This window comes from Oncorhynchus keta, chromosome 32 (genome assembly GCF_023373465.1).
Source record: "Oncorhynchus keta strain PuntledgeMale-10-30-2019 chromosome 32, Oket_V2, whole genome shotgun sequence".
Lineage (NCBI taxonomy): Eukaryota > Metazoa > Chordata > Actinopteri > Salmoniformes > Salmonidae > Oncorhynchus > Oncorhynchus keta.
This window is the reverse complement of record NC_068452.1, coordinates 29,110,014-29,128,938: the sequence shown is the minus strand read 5'-3', so window position 1 is coordinate 29,128,938 and position 18,925 is coordinate 29,110,014. Positions and strand designations below refer to the sequence as shown.

Below are 18,925 nucleotides of genomic sequence, written 5' to 3'. Positions count from 1 at the left end.
GTTGTTGTTCCAGTTTGTTGTAGCACCACAATGTCCCTGGCTTGGTCATATATATATATATATATTTTTTTTTATCCTTGTTCTTTTCCCGCCACAAACTCTTGCAAGTCCCACCCTTCTATCAGGACACGCCTCCTGCAATGTATTCAGCCAATCATTATCACTCGTTGATCATATCTCCCAATGGCAAAGCGTCACTGTTCGAATTCGCGGGAAAGTGACGATTTTTATTTGCCGCGAAAGAGTCAGCGTGGAATTCATTGTCCACAGAAGATCATTGGCGTCATTCACCAAAAACTGTTGCTTTTAGGATTATTAAACATAATCTATAACACTTTGTAGATATAATCGGTGCATTATGTCTGGTTTCGACGACCCTGGAGTTTATTACAGTGACAGCTTCGGCGGTGGAGATGGACCCGGGGATGAAGGTGGAGTGAAACAGAGCCAGATCAAGAAACTATTCCGTGAATTTCTTCGGCAGTTCAGAGTTGGGACCGATCGCACCGGTTTCACCTATAAATACAGGTAAACTAGAGATTGTATTAAGTGCCACGAAGTCATTGTCGATGGCTACCGCCTGTTGGTATGATGTTCCACAGATGCCCAACGTTAAGTTAGCTAACAGTTAGTTAGCTAACAGTTAGTTAGCTAGCCAGTTAGCTATCTAACGTTACAGTAACTGTTAGCTAACAGTTAACTAACAGTTAGTTAGCTAACAGTTAGTTAGCTAACGTTACAGTAACTGGCTAACTACCACTGATCACCACAATGGTCTTGAAGGAATAAAGTTAGATTCTTCAAGGTCCTGTGATTGAGTTTGTATTTCGTTTGTTTTACCCTATGATTATATTCGCATTCTGTTTTAAGCTATTTATATATCTTATTGTTCATGTTGTATTGTTGACATTTTCTTCTGTGTAGAGATGACCTTAAGAGACACTACACCCTGGGGGAGTACTGGGTGGAGGTGGAGATGGAAGACCTGGCCAGCTTTGACGAGGACCTGTCAGACTGCCTGTACAAGCTGCCCTCTGAGAACCTGCCGCTGGTGAGAAGATTGAATAGACTAATAACAGACAAATAATTTGAGGAGTTTTAATTGGAGAAATTGCAGGTTGAATAATTAATGGATTTGATGGATTCCTATATTTTCTGTTGCTGATCTTATCATGCTGATCTTGTATTCTATTTGGCAATAAATTATCCCTTTAAACTGAGCCCTGACATTATGATTGACAGTTGGAGGAGGCTGCCCAGGAGGTGGCTGATGAGGTGACCCGTCCCAGGCCCCTGGGAGAGGAGACAGTGCAGGAAATCCAGGTCATGCTGAAGAGTGACTCCCATCCTGCCTCCATCCGCAACCTCAAGGTAGGTCTCTGAGGATGCAATGCTGGGCCTTTCATCTTTCAGTTGGTTCATGTAGAAGGTGGCATGAAAGATGGCCCTCAATTTCCCATCCATGTAAAATGACATGACTCTGAACTCTCCATCTCTTTCTCTCTGGTAGTCAGAGCAGGTGTCCAGGCTGGTGAAGGTCCCTGGGATTGTCATCTCTGCCACGGCTGTGCGGGCCAAGGCCACCAGGGTGTGTTTGCAGTGTCGTGGCTGTCGTTCTGTCATCAGTAACATCTCCCTGCCCCCAGGCCTGCAGGGCTACGCTCTGCCCCGAAAGTGCAACACGTGAGTGCAGCCCTCTGAGTTGGGTGTTTGTGTACACTCCAGTGCATGAAAAAATGCATTAAGTCATTGTGTGTGTGTGAAATCATCTGCTTTATCATCGTGTGTGATTTCATTATTTAACATCTCTCTCTCAGTGAGCAGGCAGGCAGGGTGAGGTGTCCTATAGATCCCTACTTCATCATTCCAGACCGTTGTGTCTGTGTGGACTTCCAGACCCTCCGTCTGCAGGAGTCTCCAGATGCTGTGCCACATGGAGAGATGCCCCGCCACCTGCAGCTCTACTGTGACAGGTAACACACACACAGCATTGTCTGTGTGCCTCAATATTCTCAATTAAATACAATTAACACATGCACAATATACACAGAGTGCAAAGTGAGACTGACGAGTACATACCACATTACAGCTCATGTTCTGCCTCCCCTCAGGTACCTGTGTGACCGTGTGGTTCCTGGGAACAGAGTGACCATTATGGGGATCTACTCCATCAAGAAGGTGGCCCAAGCTAAGGGCAAGGGCAGAGATAAAAGTGCAGGCGTGGGCATCCGCTCCTCCTACCTCCGTGTGGTGGGCATTCAGCAGGACACAGAGGGAGCAGGTAGGCGCGATAAGGCTACTAGAGGTTAGATTACTTATCCAACATTATGTCCTATGTGGGATAGTACTATAGATACCATTATATCTTTGTCTCTCAGGTCGTGGGGCCACAGGGTCAGTCTCCCCTCAGGAAGAGGAGGAGCTGAGAGCGTTGGCCTCCTCCCCCGACGTCTACGGCTCCCTCGCCCGTTCCCTCGCTCCTTCCATCTACGGCAGTGATGACCTGAAAAAGGCCATCGCCTGCCTGCTGTTCGGCGGCTCTAGGAAGAGGTGAGTCATAACCATTGGAAATGGCATTTGGAATTCGAATAGATTTTTGATGTTTCTCTCCAGTGTGTATGTATAATTACCTTTCCGGTCTCAGGCTGCCTGACGGGCTGACCCGTAGAGGAGACATCAACTTGCTAATGCTGGGGGACCCCGGTACTGCTAAGTCTCAGCTGCTCAAGTTTGTGGAGAGGTGCTCTCCCATTGGGGTAAGGATGGGCTTGATGAATGAATATATGTATATTCCAAGATTAATTGAGAATTTAAAAAATATATATTTCATAGCAATCATGACACTCCCTCAACCTAGATTTAAACAAGAATTACAAAGATGAATTCCAAAAATGTCATTTGCTGACAATTAATCAGCATGCTCGTGACCCCTATCGAAAGCGCTAACCCGTATCTTCCCTCTCTCTCTCTCTTCCTCTGTCAGGTGTATACCTCAGGTAAAGGCAGCAGTGCTGCTGGTCTGACGGCCTCTGTCCTGAGGGACCCCGTCTCCCGTGGCTTCATCATGGAGGGAGGAGCCATGGTGCTGGCTGACGGTGGGGTGGTGTGCATCGATGAGTTTGACAAGGTAAGGAAACATGGACAGAAGTACATCAATTGCTGAATACTTGACTAGTTTGTTTGCAGACTCTTAACTTTGTCTCTCCTTCCTCTCAGATGAGAGAGGATGACCGAGTAGCCATCCATGAAGCCATGGAGCAACAAACCATCTCCATTGCCAAGGCTGGCATCACCACCACCTTGAACTCCCGCTGCTCGGTGCTGGCCGCTGCTAACTCTGTGTTTGGCCGTTGGGACGACACCAAGGGAGAGGACAACATCGACTTCATGCCTACCATCCTGTCCCGTTTTGACATGATCTTTATCATCAAGGACATCCATGACCATCAGAGAGACATGGTGAGGGAACACACTTTAGTGTGTGTGTGTGTTTGGGGAAGGTTTATGCACACGGATTGTGAGCACGGCCCAGGCTAGCACAGCGTTAACACTATTGACCTTCTTTTCTCTCTCAGACTCTGGCCCGCCACGTGATGAACGTCCATCTCAGTGCTCATACTCAGACAGAGGGTGTGGAGGGAGAGATCACACTGGCCACACTGAAGAAGTACATCGCCTATGCCAGAACGTGAGTCTTAAACTCCTTTATATCAGCAGATTTATTCTGTGTATCTTAGATTCTGTTTAGATGGAGTTCATGAACTCTACTTGCAGAGAAACAATACTACACACTAGTATGTACACATTGAGGGATTTGGTTTGTAACGGTCAAATGTGCCCTGACAGGAAATGCGGCCCACGTCTGTCTGCGGTGGCAGCTGAAAAGCTGAAGAACAGATACGTGGTGATGAGGAGTGGAGCGAGGGAACATGAGAGGGAGAGTGACAGGAGAGCCTCCATCCCCATCACTGTCCGGTACCTATATGATACTTCACATGCCAACGTCATTACCAGTCAGGATACTGTCCATCTTCAGTGTCATAATTCTTGGTTCTCGTGGTCCCCTGCAGGCAGCTGGAGGCGGTGGTGCGCATCTCTGAGTCCCTGGCCAAGATGAAGCTGCAGGCCGTGGCTGGAGAGGAGGAGGTGGACGAGGCCCTGCGGCTCTTCCAGGTGTCCACACTGGACGCTGCGCTGTCCGGCAGCCTCTCGGGTGTGGAGGGCTTCACCACTCAGGAGGACCAGGAGATGATTTCCCGTGTTGAGAAGCAGCTGAAGAGACGCTTTGCCATTGGCTCCCAGGTGTCTGAGCACAGCATCGTCCAGGACTTCACCAAGCAGGTCAGTTACACTAGTCTACTTTGAACAGAGACGGGACCACTTGGTCAATTACATAAAAGTACTTTGGGCATTGGAATGTTTGGCCCTTTGTCTATATCAGGGGTGTCAAACATACGGCCCGCGGGCCGGAACCGGCCCCCAAGGAGGTTCGATCAGGCCCGCAGGATAATTTGAAAGTGGAAAAAAATGCATAAAAGACATGGAATTAATTTTTTTTTTTTAAGACAAGCCGCATCACTGAGACAGACTGAAAACAGCAGACGGTATCAATGCGCCATCTGCTGCTTGTTACGACGTTGTTAAGATTGTTAATGTCTCTACCTCTCCACTACACCCTCATTAGCCAAAATGTCGTTATCCAAACGGAGAAAAGTAGATAAGGAGTGTAGAATTTTCAAAGAAAAATGGACCACGTCCCTATTTATTTACAGAGATGCACGGAAAACCTTTGTGCTTGGTGTGTTTGCAACAAGTTTCGGTATTGAAGGAATATAATATTCGACGCCACTACGAGACTCATCACAGCGAAAAATATGACGGCTTGCAAGGACAACTGAGAAGAGATAAGATTAACGAATTGCTGGCGGGTCTGAGGAAACAGCAGTCAACTCATCCAGAGCCGAGAAGTCAGTGAAGCAGCGGTAAAGCCAGCTACCTAATTGCTAGCGAAATAGCATTAGCATCGGCCGTATTCCGACGGTGACTTTGTTAAACGATGCATGATGAAGGCGGCTGAACTTGTATGTCCCGAGAAGCGACAAGCTTTTGCCAATATTAGCATGACGAGGAATACTATAGCAGAGAGGATTTCGGAACTATCGGCAGATTTAGACAGTCAATTGAAACAGAGAGTCAAGTCATTTATTGCATTTTCCGTGGCAATTGACGAGCACTGACATCACAGACGTGGCCCAACTGGCCATATTTATTCGAGGAGTTGATGAGACATTGACTGTTACTGAAGAGTTTCTTGAGTTGGTGCCAATGATGGACACCACAACAGCCGAGGACATTTTCGGCTCTGTCCTTGCTGCATTGGACAGAGTTGGAGTGGACTGGTCCCGCGCTGTCAGCCTGGCTACAGACGGCGCGCCATCCATGGTCGGAAAGAAAGCAGGTGTCTTCAAAGACAAAGTACAAGCCCTTAATGGAGGAGATCGTTTCTGGACATTTCACTGTATTTTGCACCAGGAGGCATTGTGTTGCAAGTCGCTGAAAATGGACCACGCCATGGAGGTGGTTGTTCGCACTGTAAATTTCATCCGGTCCAGAGGTCTGAACCATCGTCAGTTTGACAAACTTCTCAGCGACAGCAACATTACCCACAGCCTGCCATACCACACTGAAGTGAGATGGTTAAGCCGAGGCGCTGTGCTGAGGCATTTCTTTGATCTACGAGAGGAAATCGGACAGTTCATGGAGAAAAAGGAAAACCGGTGTTGGAATTACAATCTCAGGAATGGCTACGGGACCTTGCATTCTTGGTTGATATTACTGAACACTTGAACAATCTGAACAAAATGTTGCAAGGCCGCAAAAAGTTGTCACACAGTTTTCTGACAACATACATGCATTTAAGTTGAAGCTGACTTTGTGGGAGATGCAACTGGCAAATGGCAACCCTGCCCTGATTTTATCAGTATCTACTACCAGGGTACCCCAAATTAACAGCCCTGGCTGCTAAAATTTTGTGCATGTTTGGGACAACCTACCTTTGTGAACAAATTTTCTCAGTGATGAATATCAATAAAACAAAAATGCGTTCAAGGCTCACAAACAAGCACTTAAATGACATTCTGAAAGTGACAGCTAGTCAGGACATGACACCTGGTGTTGATGCACTTGTACAGGCCAAAAGATGCCAAGTTTCAGGTACAAATACAAGTCCAGACTAGACTAACACCTTTAAAATGCTGCCTTAGATACTGTTTGCATTGAAAGAATACAGCTCTGTGAAGATGAATCCTTACTGTGGTGATTTAAAAAATGTGCACTTTAATGTTAGTCAGCAGCTTCAAAACAAAAGTTGTGTGATGGAATTCTACTGTTCATACAACTCCATACATTTTCAGTATGTATTGTATGTGTATGTATGTTTCATGTATGAAGTTTACAGATTTACAGGACAGGCGAACACTTTCTTCATTACACATTTAAAATCACTCTCCTTAGTTTGTAAGGTGTACGCAGGGATTACATTTAGATTTTATATGCGTATGTGTAAGTGGTTTAAAAATTCCTTTCTTTAAAAGTCTAATTTAATCTTAAAGTGCATTACTATATTTTTCAGTACCAATTAAAGTTTTGTGCCTTTGTACAATCAGTGGGATCAGTTGCAATGCATATTTGTGAATGATAAAAGTAAATTGCACATTTGTCTAAGGAAATATGAGGTGTTTCATGAAATGTTTTGTAAAAGGATAGTTCATTAAATTTCAATATTTTCCTAATGTTCTTGTGCTTCTTTACACCAAAACAAAGGAAAGACATGATATTTTGGTTATTTATAGCAGAGTATGGTATAATTTTAATGGTCCGGCCCACTTGACATCTCCCTAGGCCGTATGTGGCCCACGATGCGAAATGAGTTTGACACCCCTGGTCTATATGATTCAGTGCTGTCCTCAGTTGGCCTACGTGTTGCCCTGTAGCCTGTTTACCTGTCCAATGATCAGAATCTCTCTCTACCCTCTCCCATATACAGAAGTATCCAGAGCAGGCCATCTACAAGGTCCTTCACCTGATGATGAGGAGGGGAGAGCTGCAGCACCGCATGCAGAGGAAGGTGCTCTACAGAGTCAAGTAGTCTCTCAAAAAGATGCATATGCACAAAGATTAAGTCACGTTGGGCTTTGTAAATAGTAGAAGGGACAGGCGTCTCCTCAATTCACTCTTCCTCACAAGCCAGTGGACGTCTTCATGAAGTCACGTCGATACGTCTTCATCTTAGACCACAGAGCCACTACAGAGCCACTGATGTCTACCTTTCCCTGTGTTGCTTTGCCAAGTTATGCCAACAACAGTTATTTACTGTTCTATTGCTCTCATAAGTATTTTGGGGTCTATTCTTTTTAGTCTAAACAAATTATGGAGGCAATTTGGATGAACTGTATTGTTGAATTGTTTGGGGCAAGAGAAATGTTACGAGACTGTCCTAAAGATTGTTCATGTTAAATCATTACTTGTGGAAGGTATTTTGTATTGAAAATAAATGGCAAACTTCTTTATTTAGACATTTGTTGAAATGGTGTGCATAATCTTTAATGAAACATACTATGTACACAGAATTGCAATTAATACAGTATGTCGATTGTCATTTTAAGATTGCCTTCAGCATGTAAAAGTACAGTCATGACAAGTGCTGTAAATGCACACACCCGTAGGTGGTTCTGATTAGTCAAGTGATTCTGTCAACCACATTAAAAATACTTATTTCAAGGCTTTAGAATACATAGATACCCATTCCGACTGTTGCTAAAGCAACACAAATACCCAGTGACAACTGCATGATGGACAAAGAGGGGATGGTAGCTGGCGTCTCGGCCTTTTCTTGGTCCCCTGCAAAAGCAAAGGAATACTTTCTTATAACTCAAAAGGAAGGTGAAAGATCACATTTCCAATCAGCATATGAGCTTGTACTTTACCATAAGCTTCCTCTGTGACACTCAACATTTTCTGTAGATCATTGAAGACCTGTACGAGAAAGAACACAGGGCGTCTTCATTGAACAAGACGTACACAATCCTCAGCAATATGCGATGGCACCCAGTAACATGTTTACACTGCGTCGTTCACTAGACCTTCCCAGTTTCACTTCCTCTGCACAGTTATGTTTGGCTAGTTTTAATGTCACGCGCACAAGCACAGTGAAATGCCTATCTTGTAAGGTCTAAACCCAACAATGCAGTAATAAATAAGAATGTAATACTAAAAATAAAGTAGAACAAACACGAGAAAAAAAACAAGAACACGAGAACATACTATATACAGGATCAGTCGGTTCCAGAACCATATCTAAAATGTGCATGGATACTGGAGTGATATCGGTAGATATGTGTAGGTATATATGATAAACAGTAGCAGCAGTATATGATTGCATTTGAGTGTGTGTGTGTGTAGAGTAAATATAAAGGTATGTGCATATTATTTGTGTGAGCAAATTATGGAGTGAGTGTTTGTGTATCCATTTTGTTAGCTATTTAGTTAGCTATTTAGCAGTCTTATGGCTTGGGGTTAGAAGCTGTTCAGGAGCCTGTTGGTGTCAAACTGGATGCACTGGTACCTATTGCAGTGCAGAAGCAGAGAGAACAGTATGTGACTTGGGTGGCTGGAGTCTAAAAATGTTCTATATTCTTACCCAGTTTGCTTCCACTCTTCTTCCCTTTCACTCACCTGGATGTTGAGTTCGAAGGCCATGATAGCCTCCTCCAGCACCCCATCCCTCTCCTCCTTGGTCAGCTCGATGCTGTTCATTCTGCTCCTGTACAGCTGCTTGAAGCGGTTAGGGCTTGACACTCCAGGGAAGGAGAAAAACGACAGTCCCTCTCCACTGCTTAACCCAATTGACTTCTGGGTAATCTTCCCCAAAATTTGTCCTCCTGACAGGTCACCTAGGTAACGGGTGTAGGCGTGAGCCACCAGCAATTTAGGATTGCCTTCACCAATCTGAAGAGGGAAACAAATAAATTGTTATTACTAAGCAGGTACACAATTAAGATAGTGTGCCTACCCTGCATGTTGGTATGTCTATAGCCTGTACCTTGCGAAGTCTCTGTGTATATCTGTGTGTTGCAGCAGGAATGATGACTCTCTTTTGCCACTCCTGTCCAAAGAAGTGTTCTAGATCTCTCTCTAGTGTCTCCAGTCGGGCCAGTTCCTGGGGGAAGTATATCGGTGCAACACCTGGGTGGGAAGCATTTCTGTCCATCTCCCCTTCCAGTGCTTTGTAGATCTCATAGAGGGAACACAGAAGAAGCTGCCATGGAAAAGAGGGGTTTCAGATTAATACTTAGTACACAGTGAGTGCTCATTTTCCATGACTATGTAGAAAGTTTAACAAAAGGCATTCTAGGTAGTTCATATTATGAAAACCACTGTAAATTATTTTGGCAAGTGGTTTTTAATTCACTCTCAGATTTGCTTTTCTCACCTTGTACTGCGGAAGAGTTATTTGTCCCTTCTGATAGCTCAGCATCAGTTGGGTGTTTTCTGCCCTGACATGGATCTCTTTAGTCGCTGCTTTTATCTGTTCTGACAAATCCCTGAGGAGAGATGGAGAACATTAGGAGGACATCCTGATTTACCTGAGTACAGTCAATGTGAGCACAGAGTTTGCAGTTAGTAAATGTGTTCTGTATGTTCAATACCTTTACTTTACCATATATCAGCCCTGACCTGGTCTGAAATACAATAATCTAGTAAACATATCGACCATTCATTACAAAATGACTGTACCTGCCAGGGTTCTGCATATCATCTTTCTGTCCCGAGTTGACTGTCTCCATGTCTGTAATCCAGAATTGTTTACATGGTGGTTATAACATTATTGCCTAAATGTGACCAACTGTTACAGTTTATTAAAAAACAAGACAGTGAAAGAGGTGATCATTTACCTGTGGGGTATTTCCTTGTTGATGTCTTGTTATACAGCTGGTAAATGAAAGCTGCCTCCTTCTCAAACGAGTTTAGAGTTGCTGTGTCCTCTTTGACCTGTGTCCCAGTCTTTATATTTTACTCCCTTGCCTTCTCTCCCAATGTTTGTCAGCTAAATCAAATGGGAAGTGAGAGTGTTGACTCATTTCCCTTATTCTGAAGCTTAACATGACAGGGCAGATTTACCAGTGAGGGGAGAGCATGAGTGAGCAGATGGGATGGTAGAAATCATTAAACACAGAGTCACATGAACTACAGGAAGTGAATGTGTTCCTTCTGCTATTGAGGGAGAGTATGTTGACTACAGGTGAGAACAAAGTTATAAACACTGAGTGTACAAAACATTAGGAACACCTTCCTACTATTGAGTTGCACCCCCTTTGCCCTCAGAACAGCCTCAATTCTACAAGGTGTTGAAAGCGTTCCACAGGGATGCTGGCCCATGTTGATTCCAATGCTTCCCACAGTTGTGTCAAGTTGGCTGGATATCCTTTGGGTGGAGGACCATTCTTGAAACACACAGGAAACTGTTGAGTGTGAAAAACCCAGCAGTGTTGCAGTTCTTGACACACTCAAATCGGTGCGCCTGGCACCTACTACCATACTCCGTTCAAAGGCACTTAAAACTTTTGTCTTGCCCATTCCAACTCTGAATGGTGTACATAAACAATCTATGTCTCAATTGTCTCAAGGCTTGAAAATCCTTCTTTAACCTGTCTCCTCCCCTTCATCTACACTGATTTAAGTGGATTTAACAGGTAATATCAATAAGCGATCATAACTTTCACCTGGAATGTCATGTTTCTAATGTTTTGTGCTCTTGTTGTATGTACCTTTTAGTTTTCTGAAGATGAATCAGAATAACAAGAGTGGTTCAATATGCTGATTTAACTGCAGGCAGGACTCAATGGTTAAATGAATCCAATTTAATCCAATTCTCTCTCCCAATGTGTTCATTGAACTTTGTGTTGGTACAAAGTTTCAGCCACAAATGACTAACTGCAGGTCAAAATTCATTTCAGGGGATTACATTGTAAACTCTTGTCCTCAACATTCAATTAGTATGATGTACCTTACATTTGGCTATTATACATCTATTGATCTATCACCAATCTATAGATAACCTGATTCAACAGGTTTCAACAAAATAGAGAATGGAGATACCATGACTCAACAGAAATGTATGTTGCAGCTGTAGAAGGCAAAAATAAGAGCAATTTCTAGGCATGAGAACTCTATGAATAGTTAATTGTGTTTATGATATTATAATAATATGCATGCTATGTTTCACTTAATTAAAATTGTATAATGATTAGTATGTCTTTCACCAAAACATTATCAAACTACTACAATTATCTCAAAATCTCAAAAATTGCAACATTACAGAGTTTATAGCATTGTAATTAATACATAATGTAAAATGTGTTACTTTGGCTACATGATACTTTTGTATCAAAAGTATGGAACATTTCTTTTTCCATCACTTTACATTTTATCACGCCCTCTATTTTACACACAAGCTCTTATTGGCCAGAATAGAGCAGCGTTTATTGGTCAGAGTACTGTGGTATGCTGGAGTGTCGAATCAAGGGATGGGGCTCCGTTATGAAATTCAGACAATAGGTTGTTGGAGAGTTTTATTTACAGACCAAATGCAAAATTATATGGGATTAGATGAGAGGGAACCACTGCAGTGAAAGGTAAAACAACCTACTTTAATAGATATGCTGTGTGTTTTGTGCTCGTGGAGCGCTTCTCAACCAGCGGTCTAGTGCAGCTGCATCCCCTCATGTCGAGTTATGATGTCGGGCCAGAGTTTCAAGGCAAGCACCGGGATACACCCCATTGAAGGCCCGCTATTGTAGTTTCTCTGTTCTTCCACTCACTTGAACAATGCTATCTGATATGTTATTTCAATTGACCTTCTTATGTTGGTAAATCCATTGAAAAGAGTTGCACAACTTTGACAATAATATGGTTGCTGCTTGCCAGTGGATATTTTCAGATTGCAGCTTTCAAAACTTAAATTTGCCGTTGATTATTGTCACCAGGGTATTGCAATGACCTTCACTAAACCCACTCTCCCACAATTAAATGCCTTCATTGCCTTTTACTCATTCATAGGTAATGGATTCCTCTATCCTTCTTCTCCTAGCCCTCCTGGTCGCCCTGGTCCAATGTTTTCCTGATGACTACTACAGTCACAACAGCACCCGTCACCATGACTACAGAGAGAATACATCATCTTGGAGAGGAACTGTGGGCCAGGGAGCTTCTTCAATATGTGAGTGCCTCTGTAGTAATGGGTGTCGACAATATCGGGTATTGCACTTGCTGAATCAATTTTCCAACTCAGCAAGGTATTTTGTGAGAGTACAACAATGATGCAACTTTCTCTATTGCCCTGCTCATAGAAAATATGTTCTGACCTACACCATGTCCATGAACATGTGTTGTATCTCATGGAAGTTTTTTTCTCCCTTTAAAGATACCCTCGACACAGGAAACTCATCAGCATCAACAAGATCTACACAGGGAGGCGGAACCGCGAGTTCAACCTTCGTCACGATTGGAACTCCCTCCTGAGTGACAGGCCCGACCTGCTGCTTCAGCGAGTCAGCCGGGAGCTCTACCCAGACGCAGACTCATTCCCCCGCTACCTCTCCATGTATGTGAAGGAGCTGGGGCTGAAGGTCCAGTATGGGGTGGACATCGGGAAGATCAGGGCCTTGGAGTCTGAATCACCTAGAGGCAGGGGATACATACTGACTGACCAGCGTGGACTGGACTATACATGCAGGTACTGTTTTATATCTATACACATATCTAATGTAAAAGGTTGGAAATATGGAACAATTCTCCACTATGCATACCATTAAAGAGATGATTCTCTCTCTCTCTTTCTTTCCTACCCACAGAGTCCTCCTGGTGTCCACAGGACTGTGGGATCCTCAGAAGGTCCAGTTTGAGGGCTCAGACCTGGTAGAGGGCTATGAGTCCATCCCTGTGGACCCAGAGGAGTATAAGGACCAGGCCGTGCTGATCCTGGGTAAGGGGAACTCAGCATTTGAAACAGCTCAGAGCATCCTGGGTCGGGCCAGCCGGATCCATCTCTACAGCCCGAGCCCGGTCCGCCTAGCCTGGCAGACACACTACGTCGGAGACGTCAGGTACTGAGAGGCCTCATCAGGTTTTGACTCCCATATTGTCCTCTCCTACCAATTGTTCTTTCTTTTGTTTCACTGATTTAGTACTCCTGCAGCAGTGTTTTAGATCGGAGTATGTTGCTATTCCCTTTAGCATAATCTGTTCATATCAAAGTGACCTATTTCCTCTCTTCCACAGAGCTGTGAACAATGAGCTGCTAGACACGTACCAGCTAAAGTCCCTTGATGGGCTGGTGGAGGGAGGCCTTGAGGACATTGCTATCGTCAGAAATGGAGAGGATGAAAAGAAGCGCTCAGGCAGAAAGAAGAAGTGCAGATCCAGTGGGAAGGAAAAGCGTGGCAAGTTGTTCCTTACTCTATCTGAGCTTCTGGACAGTTTGGATGGGAAGAACAGTTCAAAGGTCACAGCGACAAACCTGCCTGTTTACCACAATGACAACTTCTCTCTCCGCCAGCCATATGATCGTGTGATCCGCTGCCTGGGGTTCCGGTTCAACTTCAGCATCTTTGATGGGTCTTTACATAATGCGAAAAGGGTTCTGTTAAAATTATTGTTTTCTATGGAAGTGGTGGATCTTCTATTTTGTCATTTTCATTGGAAAAGCCATGCTGTTTCAGGCAGTCTGTCCTAATGATACCGTTAATCTCTCCAGCTCGGCCCGCCCACCAAGCAGTGAGGGTGCCAGGGGGCAGTTGCCAGGGGTGACAGCCTGGTACGAGGGGCGGGGAACCCCAGACCTTTTTGTTCTGGGGACGGCAGCCCACTCAAGAGACTATCGCTCTTCTGCAGGGGGGTTCATCCATGGCTTCCGATACACAGGTAACCATTCAAACTGCTGGTATTACAACGTAGACAAGAGTACAACTACACTCTGTATAGTTAGTAACTGCCTGTAAAGGGGGGGGGGTGCTTTGACATTACAAATTTGTCTATAAAATCATGTTTCTATCGACAAAATGCGTTTGTTTTTTCACTATTTATTGTTGTAACTTTGTTATGTGTTCCACCCTAGTGCGTGCTGTACATAGAGTCCTTGGGCTGCGTTACCATAGCAACCCCTGGCCAGCAATCAAACTGTCAAGCAGTCAGCTGCAGTCCTGGCTGTTGAGGAGGGTCAATGAGGCCTCCGGACCATACCAAATGTTTGGGGACTTGGAGACATCATTTTACTGAGAGGGTAAGTAGTGCTGAACCACTGTGCACATTTATCTTCATGATTATTGTCCCTCATGGTAATTTACCTTTCTCTACCAATGAATCTCACATTGATTGATTGCCTATAGATATCCCGATTTATGTTCACTAAGGCTTGTGTTTACACAGGCAGCCAAATTCTGATATTTTTTTCACCAATCTGTATTTTGACCAATCTGAGCAGCTCTGAAAACAATCTGATGTGAAAAGATCTGATGTAATTGGTAAAAATACCAATTAGTGTAAAAAAGGTCAGAATTGGGATGCCTGTGTAAACGCAGCCTAAATTAATCCATTTGTGAACCAGTTTAACTTTGAATAATCTTTTCCTTTCCTGTCAGCTCTCACTGTGAGTACCTGGAGGAGTTTCCCCTCCAGGCCCTGCCCCAGTTCTCTTCTCTGTCTGGCCACCAGCTCTCCAAGCACGGGCTGCTGGTTCTGGTTCTACAGTACGGGCTGAACCGCACAGACTCACTGGGCCCTGGCAGGGCAGAGTCAGAGTGGACACGTGCTTGGAGGTCCAACTTCCTCCACCCTGTTCTATACTACTACGACAAACTTCCCACTGGTGAGTGTGAGAATGTTAGAAACCTTATGAAGAGTACGAAACAGTTTGGCCTTATGGTTGTATTAAAAACTAAGTTAAGTAATGACATTCAAATTAAGAGTATGTCTGTGTATAGTACAAGGCATCTTTGTGGTATGACGTCAGCATTCAAACGTACGTATGTATGCAAAAATAAATACATGTTATTCTTTAATTTGTCTGCCATCCTAAACTGAGAGGGACATGAGACACCGTCCTGTTGGCTGGCCACTGCCACGGCCCAAGGCAGTGCATCACATGATCGAGGACTTCTTGACTGAGTGGGATGGGCCCATCTCCCACAGCCAGCCACTGCGGCGCTTCCTGGAACACTGTCTCCACACTGACCTCAGGGCCTTCTATGCAGGTAGAGCATGTCCTTACCTGATCCCTCATTACAACACCTTATTATACTAGGGTAGATATGCTCTTAGTATGCTCTTAGGATATGTCCTTTATATTTCCATATACAGTGCCTCCTACTCATCTATTTATATCACACAGGATTTGTTTGTTCACTTGTGACATACTGTCATACAGGATATGTGTTATTACGGTTTTATTATGGTTCTGCACACTCAATTACTTGATTACTGTTTTACAATGTGTAAAACTGAACTTGTTTCTTCTCCCCACAGAGTCATGTTTCCGCTTATCTCTTACCAATCGAAAGCCACCCCTGTTTTGTCGTCAGGGATACCTGAGGAAGCATGGGATTGTTAGGAATAGTCAGCTGTGGCAGCATGCCCATGAAGCTGGGCTAATGCCTGGAGGACAGGACTCTGCATCCACAGACACAGACCCAGCGTTCCCTGATTACCTTACACGAGCTGGAGCCTCAGTGTCCTCTGCAATAAACCTTGACTTCTGATTGTTTACCCAAGGATCCCAAAACTAAGCCTACGACAGTTTTGATGTCCCAAGACATTCTCTACCTCCCATTATAATGTCCATGAATATATACAGAGTCTACAAAACATTAAGAACACCTTCCTTATATTGAGTTCCACTCCCTCTTTTGCCCTCAGGACAGCCTCAATTTGTCGGGGCATGGACTATAAGGTGTCGAAAGCGTTCCACAGGGATGCTGGCCCATGTTGACTCCAATGCTTCCCACAGTTGTGTCAAGTTGGCTAGATATCCTTTGGGTGGTGGACCATTCTTGATACACACGGGAAACTGTTGAGCGTGAAAAACCCAGCAGTGTTGCAGTTATTGACACAAACCGGTGCGCCTGGCACGTACTACCATACTCTGTTCAAAGGCACTTAGATATTTTGTCTTGCCCATTCAGCCTCTGAATGGTACACATACACCATCCATGTCTCAATGCTTAAAAATCCTTCTTTAACCTGTCTCCTCCCCTTCATCTACACTGATTAAAGTGGGTTTAACAAGTTACACCAATAAGTGTGTCATGGAAAGAGCAGGTGTTCTTAATGTTTTGTACACTCAGTTTGTATATACAGTACCAGTCAAAAGTTTGGACCACCTACTCATTCCAGGGTTATTATTAATTTTTACTATTGTCTAAATTGTACGATAATAGGGAAGACATCAAAACTATGAAATAACACATAGAATCATGTAGTAACCCAAAAATTGTTAAACAAATCAAAATATATTTTATATTTCAGAATCTTCAAAGTAGCCACCCTTTGCCTTGATGACAGCTTTGCCACTCTTGGCATTCTCTCAACCAGCTTCATGAGATAGTTACCTGGAATGCATTTCAAAAAGTTAATTTGTGGAATTTCTTTGCTTAATAGGGTTGGTATAGAAATAGCCCTATTTGGCAAAAGACCACATCCATATTATGGCAAGAACAGGTCAAATAAGCAAATGACAGTCCATCATTACTTTAAGACATGAAGGTCAGTCAATATGGAACATATCAAGAACTCTGAAAGTTTCTTGAAGTGCAGTCGCAAAAACCAAGAGCTATGATGAAACTGACTCTCATGAGGACCACCACATGGAAGGAAGACCCAGAGTTACCTCTGAACTCTGCTGCAGAGGATAAGTTAATTCGATTTACCATCCTCAGAAATCGGCAATTAACTGCACTTCAGATTGCAGTCCAACTAAATGCTTCACAGAGTTCAAGTAACAGACACATCTCAAAATCAACTGTTCAGAGGAGACTGTGTGAATCAGGCCATTGTCGAATTGCTGCAAAGAAACCACAACTAAAGAACACCAATAGGAAGAGGAGACTTGCTTGGACCAAGAAACACGAGCAATGGATGTTAGACTGGTGGAAATCTGTCCTTTGGTCTGATGAGTCCAAATTGGAGATTTTTAGTTCCAACTGCCGTGTCTTTGTGAGACGCAGAGTAGGTGAATGGATGATCTCTGCATGTGTGTTTCCCACCATGAAGCATGGAGGAGGAGGTATGATGGTGTGGGCGTGCTTTGCTGGTGACACTGTCAGTGATTTATTTTGAATTCAAGGCACACGTAACCAGCATGGCTACCACAGCATTCTGCAGCAATACACCATCCCATCTGGTTTGCACTTGGTGGCACTATCATTTGTTTTTCAACAGGACGATAACCAAAAACACACCTCCAGGCTGTGTAAGGGCTATTTGACCTAGAAGGAGAGTGATGGAGTGCTGCATAAGATGACCTGGCCTCCACAATCAGCCGACCTCAACCCAATTGAGATGGTTTGGGATGAGTTAGACCGGAGAGTGAAGGAAAAGCAGCCAACTAGTAATCAGAATATGTGTTAACTCCTTAAAAACTGTTGGAAAAGCATTCCAGGTGACTACCTCATGAAGCTGGTTGAGAGAATGCCCAGAGTGTGCAAAGCTGTCATCAAGGCAAAGGGTGGCTACTTTGAAGAATCTAAAATCTAAAATATGTTTTTATATTTGTAACACTTTTGGTTACTACATGACTCCGTATGTGTTATTTCATAGTCTTGATGTGTTCACTATTATTGTACAATGTAGAAAATAGTAAAAATAAAGAAAAACCCTTGAATGAGTAGGTGTGTTCAAACTTTGACTGTATATTCCAAATACATTGGTTGAACAACCATCCTGATTCCTCTTGAGAGTTGACAGCTTATCCCATTTTATTCCTTAAATCATATTTATATATTACACTAAATTGTGGCATGTTTTATATGATGGAACTTTAGATTTGAATGTGTGTACAAACAGTATGGGTGATGTTGGGTTTTAATTGCATTGTGATCTATGAATTATGCATTATTTATTTTTTTATACTATTTGTGTAGGCCTACTACTGTTATTTATCTGCTTAGGGTAGCCTAGTGGTTAGAGCATTGGACTAGTAAAAGGTTGCAAGTTCAAATCCCCGAGCTGACAAGGTACAAAATCTGTCATTCTGCCCTTGAACAGGCAGTTAACCCACTGTTCCTAGGCCGTAATTGAAAATAAGAATGTGTTCTTAACTGACTTGCCTAGTAAAATAAAGGTCAAATGAAAAAAAAAAAATATGTTGCAACAGATGTAAGACATTAAAGAGAGAGAACATAATGCTCAGATGTTTCCATGTTTTTGTAGTATTATACAGTGTACATGGTTATGGGCAAATAATATTTCTTGAATTTCTTCACTCTAAATTGTATCTGGTTTCAAGATTTATTGAGTGCAACAGCATCCATGATTTTATTCATAATATCAAATTTGATTAAAGATTCAATGGTCCTTGCTATCCGGGACACCCCCATTGAAGTTGAAACGCATAAAGATTAGGGTAAGGGTTAACATTATGGTCCGGAGGAGCTCATATAGAACTAACCAGATATTGAATACTGAAGCACACATCTCGCCTGTCCTGCTTGCTCATTTGCGTATTTTGCACGGGGGTGGGTGCTTTGTTTCGAGAGAACGAACAACGTAGGCTCTGATTGGTAATAGTCATTGTCAACGTTTCTCTTTACAATAGGACCGCCTTTTACGGCTTGTTCTCGTGATAATTGAAATTATGAAACAGGAGACATTTTGG

The 18,925-nt window shown here is 43.4% G+C and overlaps 3 protein-coding genes across 3 annotated transcripts; 2 read left to right on the top strand and 1 right to left on the bottom strand.

Moving 5' to 3' along the window:
* The first annotated feature begins 207 nt into the window (after window positions 1–207).
* Window positions 208–7,574, top strand: LOC118364661 (DNA replication licensing factor mcm5-like). The gene is made up of 14 exons (XM_052491293.1): window positions 208–528; window positions 925–1,051; window positions 1,243–1,371; window positions 1,511–1,683; window positions 1,818–1,973; window positions 2,112–2,281; window positions 2,379–2,550; window positions 2,645–2,756; window positions 2,984–3,127; window positions 3,217–3,459; window positions 3,576–3,688; window positions 3,847–3,975; window positions 4,071–4,341; window positions 7,046–7,574. Exons 1-14 carry the CDS (start codon window positions 359–361, stop codon window positions 7,145–7,147), a joined length of 2,211 nt encoding a protein of 736 aa, XP_052347253.1. The 5' UTR covers window positions 208–358; the 3' UTR covers window positions 7,148–7,574.
* A 12-nt stretch (window positions 7,575–7,586) lies between these two features.
* Window positions 7,587–10,112, bottom strand: hmox1a (heme oxygenase 1a). The gene is made up of 7 exons (XM_035747885.2): window positions 9,954–10,112; window positions 9,796–9,847; window positions 9,491–9,602; window positions 9,101–9,316; window positions 8,734–9,006; window positions 7,986–8,034; window positions 7,587–7,899 (listed from the first exon to the last, which is right to left on the bottom strand). Exons 2-7 carry the CDS (start codon window positions 9,843–9,845, stop codon window positions 7,784–7,786), a joined length of 816 nt encoding a protein of 271 aa, XP_035603778.1. The 5' UTR covers window positions 9,846–9,847; window positions 9,954–10,112; the 3' UTR covers window positions 7,587–7,783.
* Window positions 10,113–11,795: 1,683 nt separating this feature from the next.
* Window positions 11,796–18,851, top strand: LOC118364660 (FAD-dependent oxidoreductase domain-containing protein 2-like). The gene is given in 11 exon segments (XM_052490274.1): window positions 11,796–11,816; window positions 12,225–12,277; window positions 12,482–12,793; window positions 12,912–13,163; window positions 13,339–13,674; window positions 13,814–13,980; window positions 14,174–14,308; window positions 14,311–14,338; window positions 14,697–14,923; window positions 15,140–15,308; window positions 15,580–18,851. Coding segments are annotated over 10 exon segments (1,614 nt in total). The 3' UTR covers window positions 15,223–15,308; window positions 15,580–18,851.
* Window positions 18,852–18,925: the final 74 nt, after the last annotated feature.

What these genes read in the sequence shown, in the direction of transcription:
- LOC118364661 (XM_052491293.1), top strand. Translation starts at nt 359, where the DNA reads ATGTCTGGTTTCGACGACCCTGGAGTTTATTACAGTGACAGCTTCGGC. An exon ending in GCAGGACACAGAGGGAGCAG is followed by an intron (nt 2,282 to 2,378) that starts GTAGGCGCGATA and finishes TTTGTCTCTCAG; the next exon opens with GTCGTGGGGCCACAGGGTCA. An exon ending in TTCGGCGGCTCTAGGAAGAG is followed by an intron (nt 2,551 to 2,644) that starts GTGAGTCATAAC and finishes TTCCGGTCTCAG; the next exon opens with GCTGCCTGACGGGCTGACCC.
- hmox1a (XM_035747885.2), bottom strand. Translation starts at nt 9,845, where the DNA reads ATGGAGACAGTCAACTCGGGACAGAAAGATGATATGCAGAACCCTGGC. An exon ending in CCTTCGAACTCAACATCCAG is followed by an intron (nt 8,035 to 8,733) that starts GTGAGTGAAAGG and finishes TTTCTCGTACAG; the next exon opens with GTCTTCAATGATCTACAGAA. An exon ending in TGTCACAGAGGAAGCTTATG is followed by an intron (nt 7,900 to 7,985) that starts GTAAAGTACAAG and finishes TTGCTTTTGCAG; the next exon opens with GGGACCAAGAAAAGGCCGAG.